Below are 23,940 nucleotides of genomic sequence, written 5' to 3'. Positions count from 1 at the left end.
TCTATAATTGGTAAAATAAACACATTCCTCCATGGAATGGAAAAATACCAGATTCCACAATCTGGTATTTTTATCAATGATAGACCTAATTATGAGCAATCTATCTGTACCGGTCACAAGTTGCACTTTTGAGTTTTTTGGAAGAAAAAAATAAAAAGATCAAGTTCAGTAACTCAAACTACCATAATATAATATTTTGACAATCGATTCCTCCTAACGGCTTCCATGGAGGAATGTGTTTATTTTACCAATTATAGACCTTATTAAGAGCAATCTATCAGTACTGGTCACAAGTTGCACATTTGAGTTTTTTGGAAGAAAGAAATATTTTTTGATCGATTGATGTGGAAATTGTTTGAGCCAAAATCATGTTTTACTGCGTATAACTCAGAAACGGTAGGATATAGGAAAAAATGATTCAGGTACAACTTGTAGATAATTTAATGGCCTTTCAACTTTTCCTTGAAAGTATTTCTCTAACATGTACCGTTTTTGAGATTTAAGCGAAAAATGAAAAAATGGACCCATTTCCCCCCTCCCCCCACTCCGGGGCTCCTCCTAGTGGCCCGGGGTTTTAGTATGTTTATTACCTAGGGACTCTTGACATGTTTCCGAAGAAACATCTTACGTTACTAACTCACGCACTCTAGAACTTTTTATTCAATGGACTATAATATGTCATCTATACTAATATTATAAAGAGGAAAGGTTTGTTTGTATGTATGTATGTATGGTTTTCACGCATGAACTACTGGAGCGATTTTGATGAAATTTGGCACAGATAACCTTTAGACCCTGAGAAAGAACATAGGCTACCTTTTATTGCGAAATATGTACCACGGGCGAAGCCGGGGCGGACTGCTAGTATTATATAATATGAAAGAGCCGGCGACTATTTACATTTCGTATTTTATGGTAATCTTTGGGTGTATGAAATATTAATTACCTACTGGGTATAAGCCATAAGGTTTGTTTTTTTATGAGCGTGATAGGTGACTGAAGAAAACGGGATAGCACACGTGTTTGTAGTGAAACTTCTTTGGCAAGATTCAAAGATACCAAAATCGTCGTCTTACTCCATGACGTGACGGTATTGCCATGATGCGGCCTTAACATTTTAGTCTCAACGCGCTTATAGAAGTTTCACTTCAAAAAATTAGCTTTAAATTAGCTACATGAAATTAAATTGCTTATAAGCGATGCTTATAAGTTACATTTTTTCATTCATTTTAAATTTCTCGACGCGACATACGATAACAGATTCCTACATATTATAACAAGCAGAGATAAACATAAAAAAATATATTTGTATTGCTAAACCAGTTGCTACTCGTTTAACTCATAAATAAATATTAGCTGAACACTTGTCGGCTAATAATATGATGTTTGCGATGTGGTTTGTGCGGTTTCCTCGGTTCTGATAAGAAATGGGAGCATTTGATATGGTGGAGCGTCTTTGTTAGGATTTTTTCAACTACCCTCAACAAAATGTATGGAATTATTAAAGTTGTGTTGAAGGAATTATACTGTGGTTTATTGGTTAGGTATATGTTTAAGTTATGTATTTACGATTAAGCATATTTTTTACGACATATTTAAGTACGTAGTCCTGATAATTTTGATTATTTTTCCGACCCAAATATCGACCAATAGAATTGCACCATTCGACGTCACGTGGTACCTACATACTGATACCTACATGGTATTATACTGATAATTTTTTGAAAATTTTCTCTGGTAGTTGACGTCAAACTGACAGGTTGAATTCAATTGTGAAATTATTGGCCGACATTTGGGACGGAAAAATAATCCCCCGAATACCACACGAGCTTAAAAATTATCTGGCATTTCAGTTTTGAAGCTCTTGTGGTATTATAAGTGATAATTCCTTTTAAATTTATTTGAAATATAACTTTCTTGTGTAACATATTGTATTTCTATATAGTCTTCCATGTGTATGCGTATGCGCTGAATAGTGAGACGAATTGATTATGTTATAGTTGAACGATATATAAATATTTCGTGCCTGTATTTATCTGCTGTCTTCTGTCTTAATCTCAATATTTATCAATAGTATAATTCGCATGGATTTCCTAATTCCTAGGTGATACTGCAACTTCTTGAGCATTTATGTAAGTTAGTTAGGATTGTTATAAGGAATGGATAGAATCGTTTTGCTGATGACTGTAAAATGTATTCACGCAGATTTTCAGTTCCAAAGCAAATAGATTACCCAGTTTATTCTAACAATGCGCATTGAATGCCATCTAGATCATTTTAGCATGACAATACATAATTTTGCGCCACCAGTACCATATTATCTTAAAGCAGTATTATTTCCAGTTTGGAAGAATGACAGCGCGATGAAGGTCGTCTAGCGCCATCACTTTCCCACACTGGATTTAATACTGCTGTAAGACATCATGGTAACCACCCAGACCTTGTTAAATATCGATTGTGCCCGCGATACAAATTTCGATGACCTTGGATCTATAATTTTATCTACAATAGGTTGAGAAGATATTTATAGCATTGCTGTTTGCTAAATCGTTTTTTGCTTTGTGAAGGATTTTGCTTGGAAATTTAAATTAATCAGAATAGCGTTACTCTTCTTTAATACATTTTGGAAAAACGATATAGTAGCAAATGTGTGTTGCTTTTGATTTATTTTGCGTAATAATGTTTCCTATTGCTATTGGAATTTATATTGTCTAATTATTATCATACACTTTATCCGTTTCCCTATTTAAAACATCATTTGGTAATTGGTACGTTTGTTGCAAAACATGTCCATCCATTGCTCGCAGTGTTGATAATAGCGCATCCTGGTTTATCTTCCGCCCAGCGATGTAATACAAACATTGCTTACTATTGTTGATACTACACTACCGTATTTAGTATTTACAAGCTGATGTACTGTAATGCTTACTTACTTACTTACTTACTTACTCCTGTGGCGCTGAAACCCCGAAGTGGGTCTTGGCCTCCGAGACGAGAACTCTCCACCTTCCCCGGTCCTGAGCGGTCTCTTGCCAATTGTCACTGGCTTGAAGCGCACTCAGGTCCCTCTCCACTTGATCGCGCCAGCGATACTTGGGTCGACCCACCGGCCGACGGCCCGAGGGACGGCCCAAGTATGCTCTGCAATGCTACTTTAATTTAACTTTGCACCTGTTTCATTCATTGTCTTTTTATTGACGTAAACAGTTGTTCGACTTTTTCTTATATCATCATAGTTTTTCTCTCTCTACGATATAAAAATTATAAAAAGTAGATACTATGTTCAGATAAATTTAAAGTGTACAGTAAAAGCATTCTTAGATTGGGAGTAATAACTATCTAAAGATTTTTATACCATTTGCCCTAGTTTAAAAATGGTGGTGCCATCAACGTAAAACTAATATTTGATTCTATCAATACAATTTAATTCACAATGAATTAATTTGTTTTACGTCATCATCGTGGCGATAACAGTCGCTATTGTGTATTGATATTTGTGAATACATTGTTTTTTAATTCATATGTGTTGTAGTTCAAGGTTCAATTTACTTTTCGATAGAACTGTCTTGGACAAATCGAATATTAATAACATCTATTTTAGGAACATATTTCATTACTTTACAGTGGGGCTGTATATAATATTAACTGTTTATAACACTAATGGTTCATTAATGGGTGACCAGTATATTTGTAAATATTTATATTATTAATTAATTAGTACCGTAGACATAACAACGATTAAAGTATTTTAACTGATTTGCCGGCGCGGTGGTCTTACTCGCTTGGTACCTACCCGTTTAAAAGTTAGCCTGCTAATCCAGAGTATCTATATGTGTATGATACAGATCAGCTAATTTTGCGTTTAAAAAATCCAAACATTGTTACAAAGCTTCTCGATTATAATAATTATGTATTTGTAAATTAGGATTCGAACTTACTCTTATTATTCCGGATTCCTAACATTTGACAGTGCCCTATATCTAAGCTCAGTTAATTCCCTCAATTATTATACTATTGTTTCTATTTAAGTTATATTGTATTTATTTAAGTTATATCTTGTATTCACAGGCCCGTCCGCGGCATGTCGGCGGTGGTAGTCGGCGCTGGCCCAGCGCACGCCTGCTTCTTCGCGACGTATGAGCAGAGCAAGCACACGCTGTCACAATTGACGAGGCATCGGCACGACCATATCACACACGGTAATTGTAATTTTTGTATTAGTAGGTGGTTTTGGTTTTGGTCCTTCGAGGCCCTTTGATTCGCTTATCTGAGGATGTTTATTTTGCCTTGAGACTTGATATCGGTATGAGTATCTGTTTCTTCTGGAGTTGTAGTTAAAATATCTACATGTGATTTAAAGCATCGCTTAGCCTTTGTATCATTGTTCAGTTAGCCATTTAAGTTTAAGTTGTGAATATGTTGATCTATTATTTTTCTCATACTTCCGATCTTACTCTTAAATAGCGTGGCAAATTCATAATCAATGCTTTATTTCGACGTACCCTAATAAAAAGTGTACATAAAGAGATTCTATTTCCAAAGCGTTGTTTACTCGCACCCTAAGTATCAAGTTTCTATTAGCTCCCGCTTACGCAAAAGCGTTCATAGAATTGCTATTTTTAACATTATTTTCCCTTTTAAAGGTCTATCTGGATGTTTGGCGTCACTCATTCACGATGCCGTATCAAATCCAACAGAAGGTAAGTCTTTTATATCTTTACTTATTATATGAGACGTAAATATAGCAGACAACTAACTGTAAACAAATAAATATTACGACTGTTATTGATATCTATGTAATTCTCGTGAACTTCTTATTATGGTTGTGTGAATTATACGTGGTTTTTGCTTCATATTGTATGTAGCTATAAAATATTCATTCAATTCTTATTCGTCTCCACTTAAACTACCTTCATAAATTGATAACAACATGCGGTTAGAATCAATGACTATGAAAACCAATATCTAGGAGAATATAAAAGATCCATCTAGTTGTACACGGCAATTCAAATCGTAGATTACTACTACTGAATCTGTGTTAAAAGAAATTATAAAAATTTAAAAAAGTGGGTTAAAAATAGGTATCATAATATGTATTGCATAAAAGATATTCTGCTTCGACATGCGGTATTCTATTCAAAAATTCTTATAATTCATAGGTTAATAGAAATTTCGAGAATATCCAAATAGGTAGGTAATTATATGTGGATTCTTTTATTCGGAATTGGACGTTGCTCCCGTTTTACATGATTGTCTTTATTAGTTTATGACGCGAACACAACTTTGTTAGCGTTGCAACTTGCAGCGCTCTTTGCAATGCTCCTAATTGATTATTGCTTAGGGTATTTACACATGGGTGCTTAATTTTTTGCGATGTTATTGCGTCTTGAAAATAGTGTGGATGAGCTATATCAGGCTATAGATTCTTTCAAGTTTTATTTGAATTAAGTTAGTCTAAAACGAAATAAATTATTATGACTTTGACTGTAATATTGTACATACTCAGGTCGGAACACAAACCTTCATTTACTGCTTAAATGCAATGATCAAGTTTGACAAGTCTGTTTGCACTCATTTAGATCCTGAGGATCAAATAATATCAGAAAATGATTGCATTGCATTTCAACGCAGAAGTTTTCAAAGCAAAAATGTGTTTAGTATCGATATAGTTAAAGTTGTAAATTAAATAAACACTTACATTGAACAAAACGTTTCATTTGCAGCATTAACTACGCAGCTAACATAAGCACGTGTTGTTATGCTCATTACCTAGGTATTGGTTGGTAACTGATAGTGACAAGCTGTAACACACTAGATATTTGGAATTAATTGTATTGTCTTTTGAGTATATGGAATGGACACTTCTGTGAAAAGCAGTCACTGTTTAAGGGTGCTTTTCTACCAGAGATGTGCGAGGAGGCGTAACGAGGGATGTGTTTGTAGTGATAATTATTTACTTCTAGCGATCCGCCCCAGTTTCACTCGGAATATTATAAAAAAAGAAAAAATGAAATCGGTTCAGCCATTCTTGTTTTACGCTTACCAACACATATAGCAATTTATTTTTATACAGATTAACGTTTTATAAAGTAACTAGTACATCACGAGGGATGCCGGATGAGTATTAAAAAAAATGTAATAAATCACATACAAACGGCTAAACGTATTCAGATAACATATTTTTTTACTGAATTAATACCAAGGATATATGAATCACCAAAGTTGGTATACTTTATATTCTGCACGAAGCAATCTCGTATGGCTAGAAGAATTATGTTTCTTTCAATTGAACTCAATTTAATTTTAGTAACCAATACGTGTTTTGAATGACTTCATAATTTCTTGTAAATAGCTGGATAAAACACGTGGCGAATGCATTTTCCTCATATGCTATATCTTATACATACTTATATTATAAAGTTGAAGTGTTTGTTTGTTTGAACGCTCCAATCTCAGGAAATACTGGTCCGATTGGAAAAATTCTTTCGGTGTTAAATAGCCCATTTATCGAGGAAGGATATAGGCTATATATCATCACGCTAAGACTAACATGAGCGGAGCAATGCGGGTATAACCGCGGGGCACAGCAAGTAAAATATACATATAACATGAGTTTATTATAAATTATAATGCATATCTCTCGTAAATAGTGTTATCTCGATGCAAACAATGTGCGATGTATTTTTTCTAATTATAACATGGAAAATAAATTGTGAGCTATTTTACGATATGTGAGGTGAAGTAATGAGAAATCTGAATAACATACAAGCTTCTAGTTACGAAGTAACTATTCTCTAATCTGTGCTTCTAGTGAGTAGTTATATTTGTATGTTTTCTCTAAACTTTTTGGAAAATAGAAATATGTTTTTTAGATATATATGTAGGTACCTACAGTTATGTTATGTGTTACATATATTATTTCAATTTTACTGCTTATTTTTAATATATGTAGCTACCGGGTTAGATTAACAAGTTAAATTAATTATTATTTTTATTGAATGCATTCGAACCCATACCTATATGTATTCCTAGTATTTTCTAGTGTTTGATTCTACGCGAGTATTATATTATTGTCCTGAAGTTTCGTCGGGATGCTATTAATATAACGAATAAATCGCATTTAAAATCCGTTCAAACATTTAATTTTTAAAGTCTAAACATATAATATTCTTCCCCATATCGAAACCTAGAATCACAGTTATATCTTTTTAGTTATCTATGGTTAAACAACATTAAACGAGTTATCAAAACGTTGAATTAAATTTAATTATTTTATTTACAGTTTTTTACTTTTCATATCATACATTCGAAAATATTTATTATTTAAATAAGAGATATGCGTAAAAAAAGTAAATAGATCGTAGTGTCGTTTTTAATGCACACGTTGTGTACCTAATCATTATCACTACATAGTATAAAACAAAGTCGCTTTCTCTGTCCCTATATTCTTATGTCCCTATGTATGCTTAAATCTTTAAAACTACGCAACGGATTTTGGTGCGCTTTTTAAATAGATACAGTGATTCTCGAAGGATCTAGTGCCTATATAATTAATTAGGTTTTAGAAAAAGTGGAAGAAGACACGGAAGGCTAGTATAAAATAATAAAAGCACTTATGAGTCTCCATTTCATTCTGCATCATTGTAGCAAGAATACAATAATGCTAATTAAATATTATTGTATTCTTGTTACAATATCGTCAATCGGTACTTCCCCACCGCAAGGCTACTTATTTATGCCGCAGCATGACTGCTATAAACCTTATATTTTTCTATGCTTGTTCGTAGATAGGATACCATTTACATATCATAATATAGTATTGTAATAAACTACAGCAAAATATTAACACCTGAAAAATAAAAAATTTCAAGATGGCGTTTGTAAACTTCCTCATATTCACATTTTTAATTTATATGCTTAATTACATATAGTTTTATCTATATTAGAAGAGTTAGCAGAAGAGTTTGTTTGTATGTTTGTTTGAACGCGCTAATCTCAGGAACTGGAGGACCGATTTCAATAATTCTTTCACTGTTTATGGTCGTGATCCCGGAGTGATATAGGCTATACACAATATGTATATGTACCAAGGGCGAACCCCGTTGTTCGGCTAGTTTTCGGCATCAACACACGCATAATCCAATCATTATCACGTATGATTTATCATAGTATAGTGACTATACAGTATTGAGTATAGCATCGTAGGTAGGTATAACGCCGCGCTGTGTGGGACGTCAATTGGTAGATAGATGTAACTAGATCCGGTGATGATTGTCAAGTAGTTAGAGATCAGTCACGGTACGTACTCACTTGTATGCAAAAAATTCGCCACTACTAATGAGTATGAGTGTTATTTGCTCATTATGGATACGTTGTACAATAGGTATAGGAACGATTATATGAAATGAGTTGTGCTTTTTTTTGTTAACGTCGAGATTAGTCTGTCATTCATGGGAGGGTTGTTTGTTTAGATTATAGTTTGACTAGCTGTCCCGGCAAACGTTGTTCTATCTTTTTTTTTTTTTTGAAGATTTAAGGGCCTGGTTTGTTCTGTCTTACTTTTATCACTTAGGGGTATGAAAGATAGATGTTGACCGATTCTCAGATCTATCCAATAGACATTCAAAATTTAATGAGTTTTTTCGGAATAGTATTGTAACTTATATTGTGACACGAGGATTTATATATAGAGATAGAACTATGTAAGAAGATGTATTTGAGGTATATTTTGTTGCATTTTTTTTACCCGAACGCGCCTCTGATATCAAAATTTATTTATTCTTCATTTATTACATTGCAATCGCTCGCTACACATTGTAAACCGGTTAATTCGCATAGGTAACTAAGGCATAATGAATTTTTTGTATCGCATAGCAATACTCGCCAATTCAAATGTAACAGACATTTGAATTTCCAAGGATAAAATAGAAACTTGCATATGTTATGTGTTGCTGATATGTGACAAATGTGTCAAAAAAAATGAAACTTGAATATTTGATATGTGACAAATGTGTGACCAGGCGTTAATCTGTAATCTGTTGTGTAAATGGATAAGTATTAGGTAATTGTTTCTAAAGAAACAAATCATTCTGCAGCTTTCCCTAAAAAAAGTATTCAGCGTTATACTTCTTGCATTTGATACCGAATACTCTAATGAGTGCAGACTGGATCATGGTATCAAATGCAATGACCTTGACATATTGTTCTCGAATGATCTAATGACACATAATATGGGCTCGATGCTCATAAACATTGCAATGTTGTGCTGATTCAGTTTTTATATAGATTAATCGTAGTTCCGATACAATAGAAGTTGTATAATGTGATGTTCACTATTCATTTTCCTTAATATGTGCATTAAGGAAAATGAAGGGTCTATTACTTTTGAAGGGTCACTACTATAAACGGTTTGTCATAACAATGTATTCAATATCGATATGTTTAAAAAAATACCTAAGGCTTTATGGATACCAGGTAATTGATTTTCATAGATAAAATACATACTCCTGAATGAATATCGTCTATGTAAAGTTACACGGTGGAGTGACGATATTCGCAGGGTTGCTGGTCAAAACTGGCGACAACGAGCAAACGACCGGGCTCAGTGGCGTGCCATGACTGAGGCCTATGTCCAGCAGTGGACAAGTGTAGGCTGACAATGATGATGATGTGATGATGTAAAGTTACAGACAGAAAGAACACTGTCAAGAGCCCGTGGCTTCACTCGTTTGGTATCAGAATAAAAAGTAGCCTGTATTTTTGCAGATTTATTAATTTATGTCTGTGTCAAATTAAATGCAGATGCGATCAGCTGTTCTTACGTGAAGGAATAACATACATCCATTCTCACAAACTATCACGTTCATAATATTAGCAGGAGTTTCTTGCCGGTTCTTCTCCATTGATACTGCTTTCCGAATCGGTGGTAAATTTAAAAAAAAATATGTGATGCAAAAGTGCTTCTAGAAGAAGTCTAATTGAATAAATAAATGTTTGAATTTGATAAAATACATAGAAATCTAATGTGTCTTGTTATTTAGATTTCTATGATAAAATAGGATAGTAATTATTTTGCAGTTATCAAAGTCCACTTCATGTAAATATTCAAATGCTTTCCGTCCTTGACATTAACACATTTTAGCGTCATTGTTTTCTATTTAAAATTCAATTCAATTCAACGTTCGTGTTATATATAAGGTAATTGTACTGTTTTGATGAGATTCGATTATGTAATTAAATGATAGAAGTCGTGATTGTGGTCGTAATAAATATAGTGTACCTTTATAAGGAGCTAATTTTATTTCACATTTTAGTAATGGTCGAAATGATGGTATTTATAAACATTAAATTTATAGCTAGAAACATATCTCATACTAGCGTACTCCGCGGTTTTACCCGCAGTGCTCCGCTCCTGTTGGTCTTAGCTTCATGATATATAGCCTATGCCTTCCTCGATAAATGGGCTAAGAACGTAAGAACTTTTCAAATAGGACCAGTAGTTCCTGAGATTAAACAAACAAACAGTTTTTTGGAAAAAAAGCTTTATAAATTATAATATTAGTACCTGTAGATTATGTAGGGAACAGTTTATGTTTAATTAAGGGCCAATTTTTCAATGCTTGGATAAAACTTATTCGTCGAATAATGTATAAAACTACCATTTTAAAAACGTATTCTAATTGCCCGTATTTGACAGTTTACGTGACATTTTAATATTATCGTGTAATACTTTATTGGACGGATAAGTTTTATCCAAGTGTTATAGGCAAACTCCGAAGCTCCGGCGCTCCTAGGTTGGACTGGTCAATCCTCAGGTCAGACTGAATGACTTAGTCAAAGCCCAAACAAATGTAAATTTTCGGCCTTTGACTAAACAATTTTCGTCAAACCTGGGAGAGACTAATTTGGTCAGGCAAACGTCAAAACACAATTTTATTAAATCGGGGTTTGACGAGTCAAACTCCGATATAGGTATGAAGTGTCTTATTTTCGTATATTTGGAAGCATTTTATCATTTAAGCAGCTTTCAAGTCTTAAGAACCGCTTAACTCTGCCAGTTCTGGCACCTGATTGGTCAGCTTACGTGATTTTCACTTTTATATTTGAGATGCTTTGAGAGAATGCCGTGTGGCATTAGGCCCGCCTTTTGTACGATGTGCAATAAAGTATAAAATAAATAAATAAATGCTTTGGAATATACGGAGGTTAGTTTGTATAAGATTAAGTATAAAAAATAACATTTTTAAAATTTTGATGTTTATTATTTTAATAATTTCTTAAGTAATTAAAATGAAAAATTAATCATTTTTCTGACATGGTGAGGCATTAATGTTAATTGTTTTAATAATTTCTTAGGTAATTAAAATGAAAAATTAATCTTTATTCTGGCATGGTGAGGCATTGCAGGCATTATGACATTTAGAATTGCACAATACATTAGACCTTTTACATTTGCATAATTTTGAAGAGCATTTTTTATTGCAGTGCCATTTTAAAGCCTTGGCCACCAAATTTTGAATCCTTTGCACTGATTTCTCTAAGAGACAGCCGAACGTCAGGCACATCTTCGATCTTAAGAAATTTTTCAACGTTTGACCGAGAATTGCAGTCGCTTCTAGGATTGACTAGGCCAAAACCGAAACAGAATAATTTACTTTCGACGTTTGACTGAAAAGTTAGGAGCTCCTGGGTTTGACTAAAAATACTTCAGGCAAAGGGCGAAATTGAAATGTATTTCGGGGATTGCCTGATGGCTTTGGCCAAACCTAGGATAAACCAGTCCTTCCGCGAAGAGACTGTGTATCGGACTTTGACTATAACACAAGCATTGAAAAATCGGCCCTAAATGTTTCATATTGACAGTATATTATGTACAAACAATAAGGATTTTTTAAATAATTTAACAATGTATAAGAAGCCCTTAGTATTTAAATAAATCACCGGTCCAGAGCCCTGGGTGGAAACAGATACAATGTTTCTATAGGTAGATAATATTTATCGAATTATTTTATATTGGATTGCTATGCTTAGAAATGACTGTAGAAGGCCAAAAATATTGTTTTAATATCGCAAATATGTATAGTTGGGGCTTCGGCAAAGATTATTCCCTATGTTTGTAGATTAGAAAGTTATGGACGCGCTAGACATTTTATATTGAAAGATATATTTGAAAAAGTGTACATTCATAGAAAAATGAGAAATATTTAAATTAATTACATATTAATTATCGTACCTATTTAAACGTATTATTACGTAGGTGTTGAGACAGTGTTTCTTATAAATTAAAATACTCAAAATATACTTTTACAAGTCTTTATTAAAACCCACACAATTATTTAAATTGAATTTAAAAGTACAGTAGGTTTGAATAAAATATGTTCAAATTAATCATTTTATTGTTTCTTATAACTAAGGATTTTCTTTACATAAAAAAATCTTATAACATTAACTTATTTCGATTCTAACCATAACAAAAAAAATCAAGCTGATTGAAAATTAAGCTGCAACTTCTGCTACTATATATTCATTCTTACCATTTCTTTTAACTACCATTGGTTCGCATCTCGATACTTATCTAGTACAGACAATGTTCGTACAAAATGCAACTCGACCGCCACTCATCAATGAAAGAGATTTATATGGGTTAGTACAGTGCGAGTCAACGACTCGACGCGATATGGGTTTATAGTTGAAGGCCGCGGTTCGCGGGTGATAACCGTATCGGCAGACACGCACGTGGTCTGTGATAAACGGATGATGTTTATAGTTATAGCGAGATAGTGGCGAGTGTGAGTTTTGTTACCATGGTAGGGGTAGTTTTATCGTGTGAGCATTTAGCCAATAGGAAGACGGAAGTAAAGTTGGTAGTAATAGATAGGCGATTTCAATCTATGGATACGGTGTCATTAAAGTATGAGTCATGTTATCTCTTCTGTAGTATGGAAATAGCATTGGCTATAGAAGTAGGAGTTTAGACTTTCGTGCAATGTCAGAATAAGACCTTTTTTTATTGGTATTTAATGGATATCGAACTCAACACCTCAAGAATGTGATAATTTGTTAATACGCAATTAGTTGAAAAATTATTACAATATGAAGAAGAAGACGTTTTATTTTGCTTGTGGACGGGAATATGCAGCATAAATATGTAATATCTTACTAAAAACAGAAAGCTTCGGGTGAAATAACTAGTATGCAGTATTTGTAAAAGGTCGTATAGCCTCTTGATAAACATAATCAACGGGCTCTGGATAATAGTGTTTTAATAATTAATATAGTGATAGGATAAAGCTTTTGGTATCTTTACTTTTTTAGTATTTATCTGAATTATTCTACGAAATTACGCGACCAATATGTAAATAATAAATTTTATTTAAATATGTACAACTTGTACAAGTTTTAAAAATTATAAGATTTTTGCACGCGAATCTATCTGCTAAGTATACATTAGTGTACTGCATAGAAATCTAAATAACAAGACACATAGAAGTGCTATAATGTCATAATTCGTATGAAAACCGCTGTCGCCAAAATCAACACATTTAAACCGATAGCTAAACAATACACACAAGTAAACTATGCCTTTTATTGGACAGCTTGGTTTTAGTGAAAACTAACTTAAATATTAAATTAAGCTTTTTAATATGTATCCTAACGCACTAATTTACGGTTTATTTTAGAATAACATCCCTAAGTATATGAGACGTTTTGTTTCTTTTTGCTCCAATACGAAAAAACGTGATAATGAGAATGTCATTCATTGTTATTTCGATTACTATGGTGACAATCGTAATACTTGTAAATCTTATATATAAAAATGAATCGCAAAATGTGTTGGTAAGCGCATAACTCGAGAACGGCTGAACCGATTTCGATAATTCTTTTTTTATTATATTCCTTGAAGTACGAGGATGGTTTTTATGTAGAGAAAACGTAAACATATACCACGGGCGAAGCCGGGGCGGACCGCTAGTATTCTATAATTTTAAGGAAAAACGGCATTATTTCTAAAAAAAAAATATTTTCCGATGAAATATTATTCCTTTATTAGTATAATTACAACTTGTGGAAGAATTTCCGCAATGGGAAATGCTGAAACACACCATGTTTACACTCATACGTCTCCAGAGGCAACTGAACAGTGACAAACACACTGGTGTTGTGTAAATCACCTGAGTGGCGACAAGGTCACGCACGCTTACGACTTCTAGTGTCTTGTTATTTAGATTTCTATGGTGTACTGTATAGGTAATGTTATTTATATTTAATTTTACTGCTCTTAATACTATGTACGTTCTTTAGAATTTGAATATTCAAATCATATTAAGAGTTAAATATTCTGCTATTCATTAAAATCGACTATGAATTAATAATTTTGCGCGCACAGGACACGAAACCTGCTTATAAATATATAAATGAAACAATATAATTGTTATACAAATTGACTTTTTAAATAAACCTTTTTTTATTCGATAAAGTGGAAAACCTTTTTTGATTTTTTACTTATGTTCCCAAAAACATAATTCATATTTTTTTAAAGATATAAACAACACGTGCGAAGCCGCGGTATGCTACTACATTATAAATATTTGATTATTTGAATGCAAATGATTTTATATCATTTCGGAATGTAAGAGCTAGCGCGCACGAGCAACTTTGTCTCCGCAACTATTTTGTCTCTCCCATCAATTGTATGGGGAGTTGCGTTCCTACGTGCGCGCACTTTCATACTAGCCCATGGGTGGAGAGACAAAATAGTTGCGGAGACAAAGTTGCTCGTGCGCGCTAGCTCTAATAGTTTTTGCTTGTTACCTAGACAAAAATGCCTGAATAAATTTGCATGAAATTTAATTTGGCACTAGTTAACAGATTAAAAACTGGCTGGAAATTCGAGATCTAAAATTGTCATTTCTGTTTTTTTAGTTGACTTTTGAATTTATTTAATCTATGAATAAAATATTTTTTATTAGTGTCTATACTTTTGCATAACAGGTTTAATGGAAATAATTTTTTTTATTTTCGTAAATTGCTAATAATATCTAGAATATTTTAAAATCGTACATCCATACTAAAATCATGCGAAAATTGCCTGTTTGTCACTTATAATACCACAAGAGCTTACAACTTAAACTTGACGACTTTATTTGTTTGCAGGGAACCTTGAGGGAAATGCCAGATAATTTTGAAGCTCGTGTGGCATTCAGGGGATTATTTTTCCGTCCCAAATGTCGGCCAATAATTTCACAATTGAATTCAACCTGTCAGTTTGACGTCAACTACCAGAGAAAATTTTCAAAAAATTATCAGTATAATACCATGTAGGTTGTACCACGTGACGTCGAATGGTGCAATTCTATTGGTCGATATTTGGGTCGAAAAATTAACAAGTTTATTTAACTTCACTTTAAAGCCATAACTGCTAACAGATAAACGAATCAAGATTAATAGATATCCATATAATAAAAAGTATAGAGGTAAAAATTATACAAATGATATGAAAACTAGAATTTTCTGGATTTTTTTTGGTATTTTGCCTGTTTGTTAAGTAGTAATAATTTCACTTAACTGCCATAATTTCTGAAAATATTTGGATAAAAAAAGGTCCATAACATAAAAAGTATAGAGATATGTACCTATATATGAAATGAAAATTTTAAAAGACTGAATATGTATTTTCTATGAATTTTTAAGTCTAAAATATGTATTGTGGTCTTGTGATAACGTGATGAACAGAAAACAGCTTACTATCTACTCCCGCAAAACCTCAAAGTATCTTCCCGTATACCTACGAGTATTAATTTATTCGCATATCAAATAAAATGCAAGCAATACATGACTTCAATTAATCCAGAATACGAATTATGCACTTACCTAATAATAAAACATTCATTCATGCATTCTCAATTTAATACCTATGCTATGGTTTTAGCCTTATCAAATAAAATGTAATAACACGTAGTATATGTGATGGTTAATGCCTCTTTGTGAATGATGCTAAAAGAAACAAGTATTTTTTAATTTTGTTTTTTTTTTACAATTATCCGACAGAATGCGAGATTATTTTTTTTTAACAATAATAATCAGACAGAATGCGAAAGATTTGAAGTCGCTCAAATTCTTCTCTTTTCTTCTTTTTTTTTATGTATACCTATTTTTGTTAATTAATATTTAATAGTATTCTTTCTAGTGCCAGTGATATGTATGTAAATATAACATTAATAGAACAAGTTTTAACTCTTTTATTCTATACATTCATTTCTATTAAGCATTATAGTTTGATAAAAGTCGAGAGGCGGACATATTTTTATCACTCTATTCAAATAGTGTTCAAAACATGTTTTGTAAAATTATTCTTAATAGATAACCTATACACTCACTTGTCGCTATTTTTCGAATGCTATCAATGTATGAGGAATTAAAAAATAACCAGCCAAGTGCGAGTCGGACTCGCGCACATCATCTATAATAGAAAATAATTTATTGAATGGGGTCCCTTAATATATATCTTTTTTATTTTTAGTATTTGTTGTTATAGCGGCAACGGAATTACATCATTTGTGAAAATTTCAACTTTCTAGCTATCACGGTTTATGAGATACAGACAGACAGACAGCGGAGGCTTAGGCCGTTTTACTCTTTGGGTACGGAATCCTAAAAACTGACAATGATATTATACCTACAAATAATTATAAGTTGTGTGTCATAGGTCTGTATAAGATAAGCATAACAATATGTGTTTGGGATGCGATAGCAGAACTCATCGTTCATAAATAACTTCATTACCTACGATGCTCTTTCATCCGGGTGAAAGTTGAAACTAAACACACAAAATTATAAAAAGGTTTATTACCTTCCCGCTGATACCTAGAACGTAAAATAGTGCGTGCGTACACGGTACAAAGTACCTACATGTCAGAAGTGAAACTTCTTTGCTTTGCTACGTTCGTCCTTTCTCACTCTCTCCCTCTTCTCCGAAAAAAGCTGTGCACATCTTCGTGACAGTTATATTATTATTATTGCGTTCCATCCGTGAAAAAGTTCCCCTCATGCGTCTATAGAAGTGTCACTTTAAAAAACAAATAAAACAAATTATAAACAAAACATCAAAACAATTTCGTAACCCATATGTATACGAAAACGACCCTCCCGGGTCATCGCTTTACTAGTGTCCTATTGTAGCCCTGTACTTGATAAGTGTTGCCATAATAAATATTCTATACGGTTTCTTATCTGAGGTCGGAGGTCGTTCACTCGCTCCTATAAACTCGTATTATGGGAGTAAGTCGCGTGCAAAATGCAGGTTTTATTCGTCTCTTATCTGTTTTTATATCAACGAAGTGGTCGATTAAATGTTTACATTGTAATTCATTTTTGGTCGCGTTTTCCAGGGCCATGACCGGCGCGACAGTAATGTAAATAGATGTTTTTATTTGGAACACTTAGTAAGTGATAAAACAATACTGTTTTATTCTAAAGGAGGAAGTCGCAATATATCGACCTAAAACCTTTCAATGATAAACCTTACAAAGAATATGATAGGAGAAAGAGAAATTTATTATTATTGTACTTTGTTATCATTAGTAGTTTTGTTTTACCATAAATAATGATTACAAAAAAGCGTGTGTGCCGAGCACACGTTCAGAAGTGAAACTTCTTTGGCAAGATTCAAAGATACATAAACCGTCGCCTTACTCCACTTAAGTGACGGTATTGCCATTCAGAAATTTTACTACAATAAACTGTGAATATCATACTCATGTCCTTTAAAATACTAACATTCGAACATGCAATTTTCAGTGGTCAAGCAACGGCTGCAAATGCTAAACTCGCCGTACCGCGGCGTATGGGAGTGCGCGCGGCACGTCTATCGCGCTGAGGGGCTGCGAGCGTTCTACCGCTCGTACGGCACGCAAGTCACGATGAATGTACCGTTTCAGGTAACTACCCTACTTTTGTTGAAATTTTTTTTTTTTTTAATTGTAAATGATTTTGTGAACTATCATTCGGTTCAGAGTAGAAACTGTGATATAAGTATATAACATTAATCCAAATTCAGTAGATATATTTTGATCTAATGTGTAACTTCACTTATATCTACTTACTCTCAGTTGCATAATCGTATTATTTAACGCCCGATTTAACAAAATTGCGATAGAAATCACAATTTATTTTTATTTTTTGGAAACGCCAACACATTCCCTTCATATTGTAGAGGATGCTTATAAGCGGCGTGGGTCGCTTAACCAGGCCATGCGTCTGCATGTTTTAAAACGCAAAAAGAAAACTACTAGGTACATCAATTTTCCGAAATGACAATCGGCGGATCTTCATAATGCAGCTACGCGTGGTAAATGTTTCGCAAGACTGCTTCTATGAAACTGCCTATTAACAAATTATATAATAAAGTTCCAACAACCCATTCCAGGCGGTACACTTCGTAACATACGAATGGTGCCAATCGCGGCTAAACCCGACCCGCGGGTACGAGCCCCGCGCGCACCTCACAGCAGGCGCATGTGCGGGCGCGCTAGCCGCAGCGGCCACAACACCGCTAGACGTGTGCAAAACGCTCCTAAACACACAGGAACGAGGGGCAGAAGGCCTAGTTAGTGCAGCGGGACTTGTACTACGAACGTCTGGGCCAAGGGGGTTCTTTAAGGGTGTGGCCGCGAGGGTGTTGTATCAAATGCCCGCGGCCGCGATTTGCTGGTTGACGTACGAAACGCTCAAGCACGCTTTGAATACGGTACGTATTTTTAGTATTGAATGCTAGTTCTGAATTGTAAGTCCTGGTTAAGGATAAATTGACCAAAGCAAAGTCATTCAATCTGCTTCCAGGCCAAACCAAAAATCAACAAAATCTGTTCATCCCTTCTTAAGTTATAATTAGTTAACAAGACTTTATTCAGTTTAATGAAATATATTTTTTAATTGTTATTTAACTATTTTTTTATTGTTTTGTCTGATCTGAGAAACTGATCTTAAAAGAGCATAATAAGATGCTCTAATTTAAATTTATTTGGTTCTTTAATATTTTCAATCAAATTCATAAAAAGGTTCTTGACAATGAATGAATAAAATAATGATTTATCCAAGATTGAAATATGCACAATAAATATTATCTGTGTCCCTTAATAATAATTACTTAGTATCATGATATCACTTAAAAATCTGCTGTTAGAGACAGTTACACAGCTTCCTAATATTTTCTGTTTAGCTTATCTGTCAATTAAACTACAATGAAAATGAATATCAAAATTTTATTAGGGACATTATATGCAAGCTGAGAAACAAGCTCTAAATCTTGATTATCTTATTGCATACTTAATTTTTTTATCTCTTCCTACCCCCAAAGTTGTTAAACAAATAACGGTGTCCAACAGTGAATATGTTCAGGTGGAGCTCGAGGAGGCGCCCGCGCTGCGTCTCGCGCCCGAACCGGCCGCCACATAGACCCCCAACACCCCCCGACACCCCCTAACACCCCCACACACATAAACACCCCCAGAGACAAACACCCCCAGGCATAAAAACACCTCCACACACACATAACCACATGACTTACTCTGCGAACGATTGAAGAAAGATTTGGAATTGCAATACAATGGCTGACAACTACTCCTATAAATTATAATGGATTGAAAAGAAGAAAATGGCTGTAAATTTTTGCACCAAAAATGATATTAACTTAAAAAACACATTTTTGAAATAGCTCTTCTACTATTGCTAAAGTTATGTTCTAAAATATTATGTGATTTATGTCAAGTGGTAAGAATAATAATTATGTAAATTGTTGATTAAAAATTATTTTGTTTTGTATAACTATTGCATAGTACTCCTCTTTTTATCCAATACTAATTTGTGACATTCAAGTTTGTATATGAACGGATCAAAATTGTATAAATTTATAAGTATCGTAACAATTTAAAAACACAAATTGTTATTCAAAATTGTAAGTGTAATTTATATATTATATTGCCGTATGAACAATTCCATTCTAATCATAATTTATTCGAATTCGTAGACAGTAATCGATTTTAATGGAAAAAAATTATAAAAATGTATTGACATACCAAAATTACGAAAAACGCTAAAAAGGCCAATCCTGTCAAATGAAATAGTCCGTTTAAAAGCCTCCTGTCCATTGTACGTAATGTGTAAGAGCAGGACAGAATGATCTTTTTAAATCGGTCGAATAATAGGCCTATTTTTAAACGTTTTTGGTATGTCAATAAACATCTATTTAGATTTCAGTCGAACCGATACGAATACGAAAAAATATACCAGTGATTTACAAAATCATACGAAAATATAAAAAAGAGGGGGTGGGGGAAGGCACCTATTGTTGTTGTTATGCGTTTTGTTGTTTATTAACAGAGTATAATATTATCGAGAAAAAAAATATTTTTTGTGTATCTGTGCGCGGGCCCGCCGTTCTGCGTTTTTTTTTTATTTTATTATCTGTGATTTCGTTCGCTGCGTCACTTGTACATAGGCGGGCCTGGTTTGTTACTCTGTGCGAGATTATTTTTTTAAACTATTCGATATTTGAATCACCGAACGAAATTGACGTGAAATTTAAAACAGACGCCATTTTGAATTCATTGCTTACAAAACATTTTGCTTATCGATTAATAAGAAATATCAATATAATATCTATCATACAAAATTATTACTACAATTGATCGCTTATTTTTGAAGAGATCGCTTCAATAGTATTATTGCATTAAATTTTCGTTAACGTAATTATAGTAAATCGTAAAATAATGTGTACATAGTTCAAGCTCAAATCGTGTCGTCTCGTTCTATATCATTGTAATAGCAATTGAATAGAGCGAGAGGCAATGACTATATTGTTATTTATTTTTTAATATAACCCACACTAAGATAACTCGCGCAGAGTAAATATGTGTGCGTGAGCTGAGCGTGTGTGTGTATGTGCGTGTGTGTGCGTTAGAATATAGCTGTGATGTTATAAATAAAATTAACTGTAAGTCATTATAAATAGCGTCGATATTTAAGTATTAATTGTCCCTTACATTTGATTTTTTTATTGCATACGAGTTAATAAATTTTCTGTTGCTGTGTTATATTTTACATATGCGTATATTGATTTATTGTTTGACGTTATATCTATACAATGTATGTGTGTGTGTACACGCGCGTGTGTAGTGTGAGTGCAGTCAGTGGTCAGTGCCACTATAAAAGTATGACTATTTTTTGTTATAAACATCAACCTTATTTGTATGTAGTTAGAGTTCAATTTGGAAAGTATTTTTGGAGATAAAGCTAGAAATGTCAAAATGCAAGTGCAGTTTTCAACGCTTTTATGAAACTTGGAAAATGGGTGCGTATATTTGAAGCCTGTAAAGGCCTATAAATAAACGTTTATTGGTTCAATTAAATATGAAAAAGTCTAAATATATGAGTGTTAATATTTTTGCTTCGTTCGGTAACATGTTAGAAACTTAGCATGTTAAGCGGCCTATATTTAGAATTAAATATGCGGTTTTAATATAGGCAAACAATATCTTATTGATATTGAAACAATTCGTAAATTCACGATCACGTTTTTATATACCGATGATATTTTTTCAATTGTTTCGTCGATAATGATCTAAATTTTATTCGAGGCATAAAATTGTATGGCTCATATTTGATTTATTGTATAAATATTTTTAATTGTTTAATGTTTTGGTTACCGATTGTTTTTATAGGTATATTTTTTCACGTCGCCTGTAATATTTTAAAATGCGTATTAGATTCAGGAGTAGGGTAATATGTTATTAAAATTAGATGTTTTATTGGACAAACATTGGTGGTTTTATATGACCTAAGTTGGACGAAGATAATACGTGACCTAACCATTGATGTACTATAAACAATAAGACACACAGTTGCAAGTGTAAAATGTCCGTGTAGCGTTCTATAAAACATTCATTGAAATTTGCACCTTATTTCGTGGCAGTAAGGTTCGAAGTCTATTGTATCGAAAACTCTGCCTATGCCTTTTTGAACGTAATTGTGAGTCTAGTTGTTTATTATATTTCAATGGACTTAAATTTAAATGAACTAGTCTAGTTAAAATTCACCAGTCTCACTCAAACGGTATGTTTGTAAAAATGTACAAAAAATGTCAAAAAATCTACGCACGTGCGTACTAAAGTGTTAGCAATAGGGACGAATTACATCTATCCGTCCTTATAACGGAAAGGCCAATTCGTATAGATGTAGTGAGACCCCAGTACATTCAGCTTATATTATAAGTAGGCTGTGATTTCAAACACTTTGAAAACTTGCACGATTTATATTTTTTGGTTTGTACATAGAGTTATTTAAGGGTTTTGGGAATTATGTTATATCCGTATACATAACGGTGTATGGAGCTGAAAATTTATCAAGTTAATCGCGACTCTTTTGTCATGAACATAAGGTTGCTTTTCAATTATGATTATGGAGCGTCTAATATGCAATAGTAATGTGGGTGTATGTGGTGTTAAACTAACTCGTGCCGCGCACGTGTTTTAAATAAAGAAATGCCGCTTACAAGATATACAAAATAGTTTGAGATCGTAAAATTGCAGTTTAAATTTAATTTTGACCATTGTTTATAAATTGATATTAAAGTAAATGCTATTGATGTATATTACATTAATAAAAATATGTACCATTTTTAAATTACACCTAGTTTTTTTCTGATCTTTCTCCGACCAGCGCCCTTCCGAATATTAGAATAGATGAAAGGAAATGTATCATAATTGTAATCACTATTCCGATGTTGGTTAGTCTCACAAGAGATTTGCTACCAAAAATATCTAAAGGTACTTGAAAAAAGTTTGTTAATATCTTGATAGGCGGCTCATACAAACCTACGTTTTGTATATAAATATATATGTATATTGTAATAATAAAATATCACGATATTGTTTTCGTCTGTAAGATCAGTGTGTCTTCGTACAAACGTTGGAGTTTTATTTTAAACAGGGTGTGAGAAATTATTATTTTTTTTGAAAGATTGTAAGGGACTTTTTACATCTGCCCGCATATGTAAATCGGATGTGAGAAGTCCCAGCGTAAGTAACGTCGGCTCGAGTTGGGAATAAGGGTTGTTGTCCACTTAATAATGGAACAAATTAAGGTTTTGGTGGACGACGGCCCTTACATCGGTTAGAGTAAGTGATCCTAAAGGATGGAAAACTATGAGGTGCTATGTACGGCAGGCAATTGTCGCTCATTTGAAATTCGTGTTTTTTTTTTCGTTTCGTATATTTAAGTATTGTTTTTTGTGTATAAATTATTTTCTGTCATCAGACTGATTCGTATTAATAATTGATTACACCAAAACCAAGAAAACCTCTGCTTTCGTTACGGTTTCGAAAGTGATTAAATTTAAAAATATTTTAAATACGTATATTACATGATAATAATAAGAAAGAACTACATGTCGATATTCTTAAATTGCAACTAATGCTTACTGACCAAGACAAACAATAAATCAGTGTAAAATAAATACATTTTTATTTCCTGTAAGTATATAATAAATATTTAATTAAAATTATTTCAAATAGCGACATTTGTCTAGGACAAAATTGTTGGTACATTAACGTGCGTTAAATGTATTAGGAGAGTCAAATTGTTAGTATTAGGAAACGGGACAGAGCCGCCATGATGGTATGTGAAACAAGGAATAAAATAAACAGTTGGACAATATTATCGTTTTTTATTTTAATTAATTATGTACTAAAACCTTTTCGTAATCTGTTGCGTAATTTTAAAGATCTAAGCATTCAAACATACAGACGGCGAAAAGCGACTTTGTTTTATACTATGCAGTGATAAACTACTTATGTATGAGTTTTGGCTAAAAGTATTTCATAAGCAAAATAATGCCTGATGCAAGAGGAAGATAGCAGCGATAGTGCAATTTTTAGAACCTATTTA

The 23,940-nt window shown here is 33.1% G+C and overlaps 1 protein-coding gene across 2 annotated transcripts in view; it reads left to right on the top strand.

Annotated features, from left to right (window-relative positions):
- LOC149898152 (mitoferrin-like) overlaps positions 1-23,709 on the top strand; it is a 38,511-nt gene extending 14,802 nt beyond the window's left edge. Inside the window, exons 3-7 of one of the 2 annotated variants that reach the window (XM_090115598.1) lie at positions 4,069-4,199; positions 4,644-4,700; positions 17,797-17,936; positions 18,425-18,745; positions 19,396-23,709. In XM_090115598.1, the coding sequence (XP_089971724.1) occupies positions 4,069-4,199; positions 4,644-4,700; positions 17,797-17,936; positions 18,425-18,745; positions 19,396-19,452 (706 nt within the window). In that variant the 3' untranslated portion in view covers positions 19,453-23,709. Of the gene's footprint in view, positions 1-4,068; positions 4,200-4,643; positions 4,701-17,796; positions 17,937-18,424; positions 18,746-19,382 lie in introns of both variants that reach the window. The other variant, XM_090115599.1, reaches the window with a different exon arrangement.
- The last annotated feature ends 231 nt before the right edge of the window (positions 23,710-23,940 follow it).

This window comes from Colias eurytheme, chromosome 23, assembly GCF_061535395.1.
Source record: "Colias eurytheme isolate Ceu_HAF_F1 chromosome 23, ilColEury1 Martin Lab GWU primary, whole genome shotgun sequence".
Classification (NCBI taxonomy): Eukaryota; Metazoa; Arthropoda; class Insecta; order Lepidoptera; family Pieridae; genus Colias; species Colias eurytheme.
The sequence above is the reverse complement of the archived record's forward strand: the minus strand, read 5'-3'. Positions and strand labels throughout refer to the sequence as shown.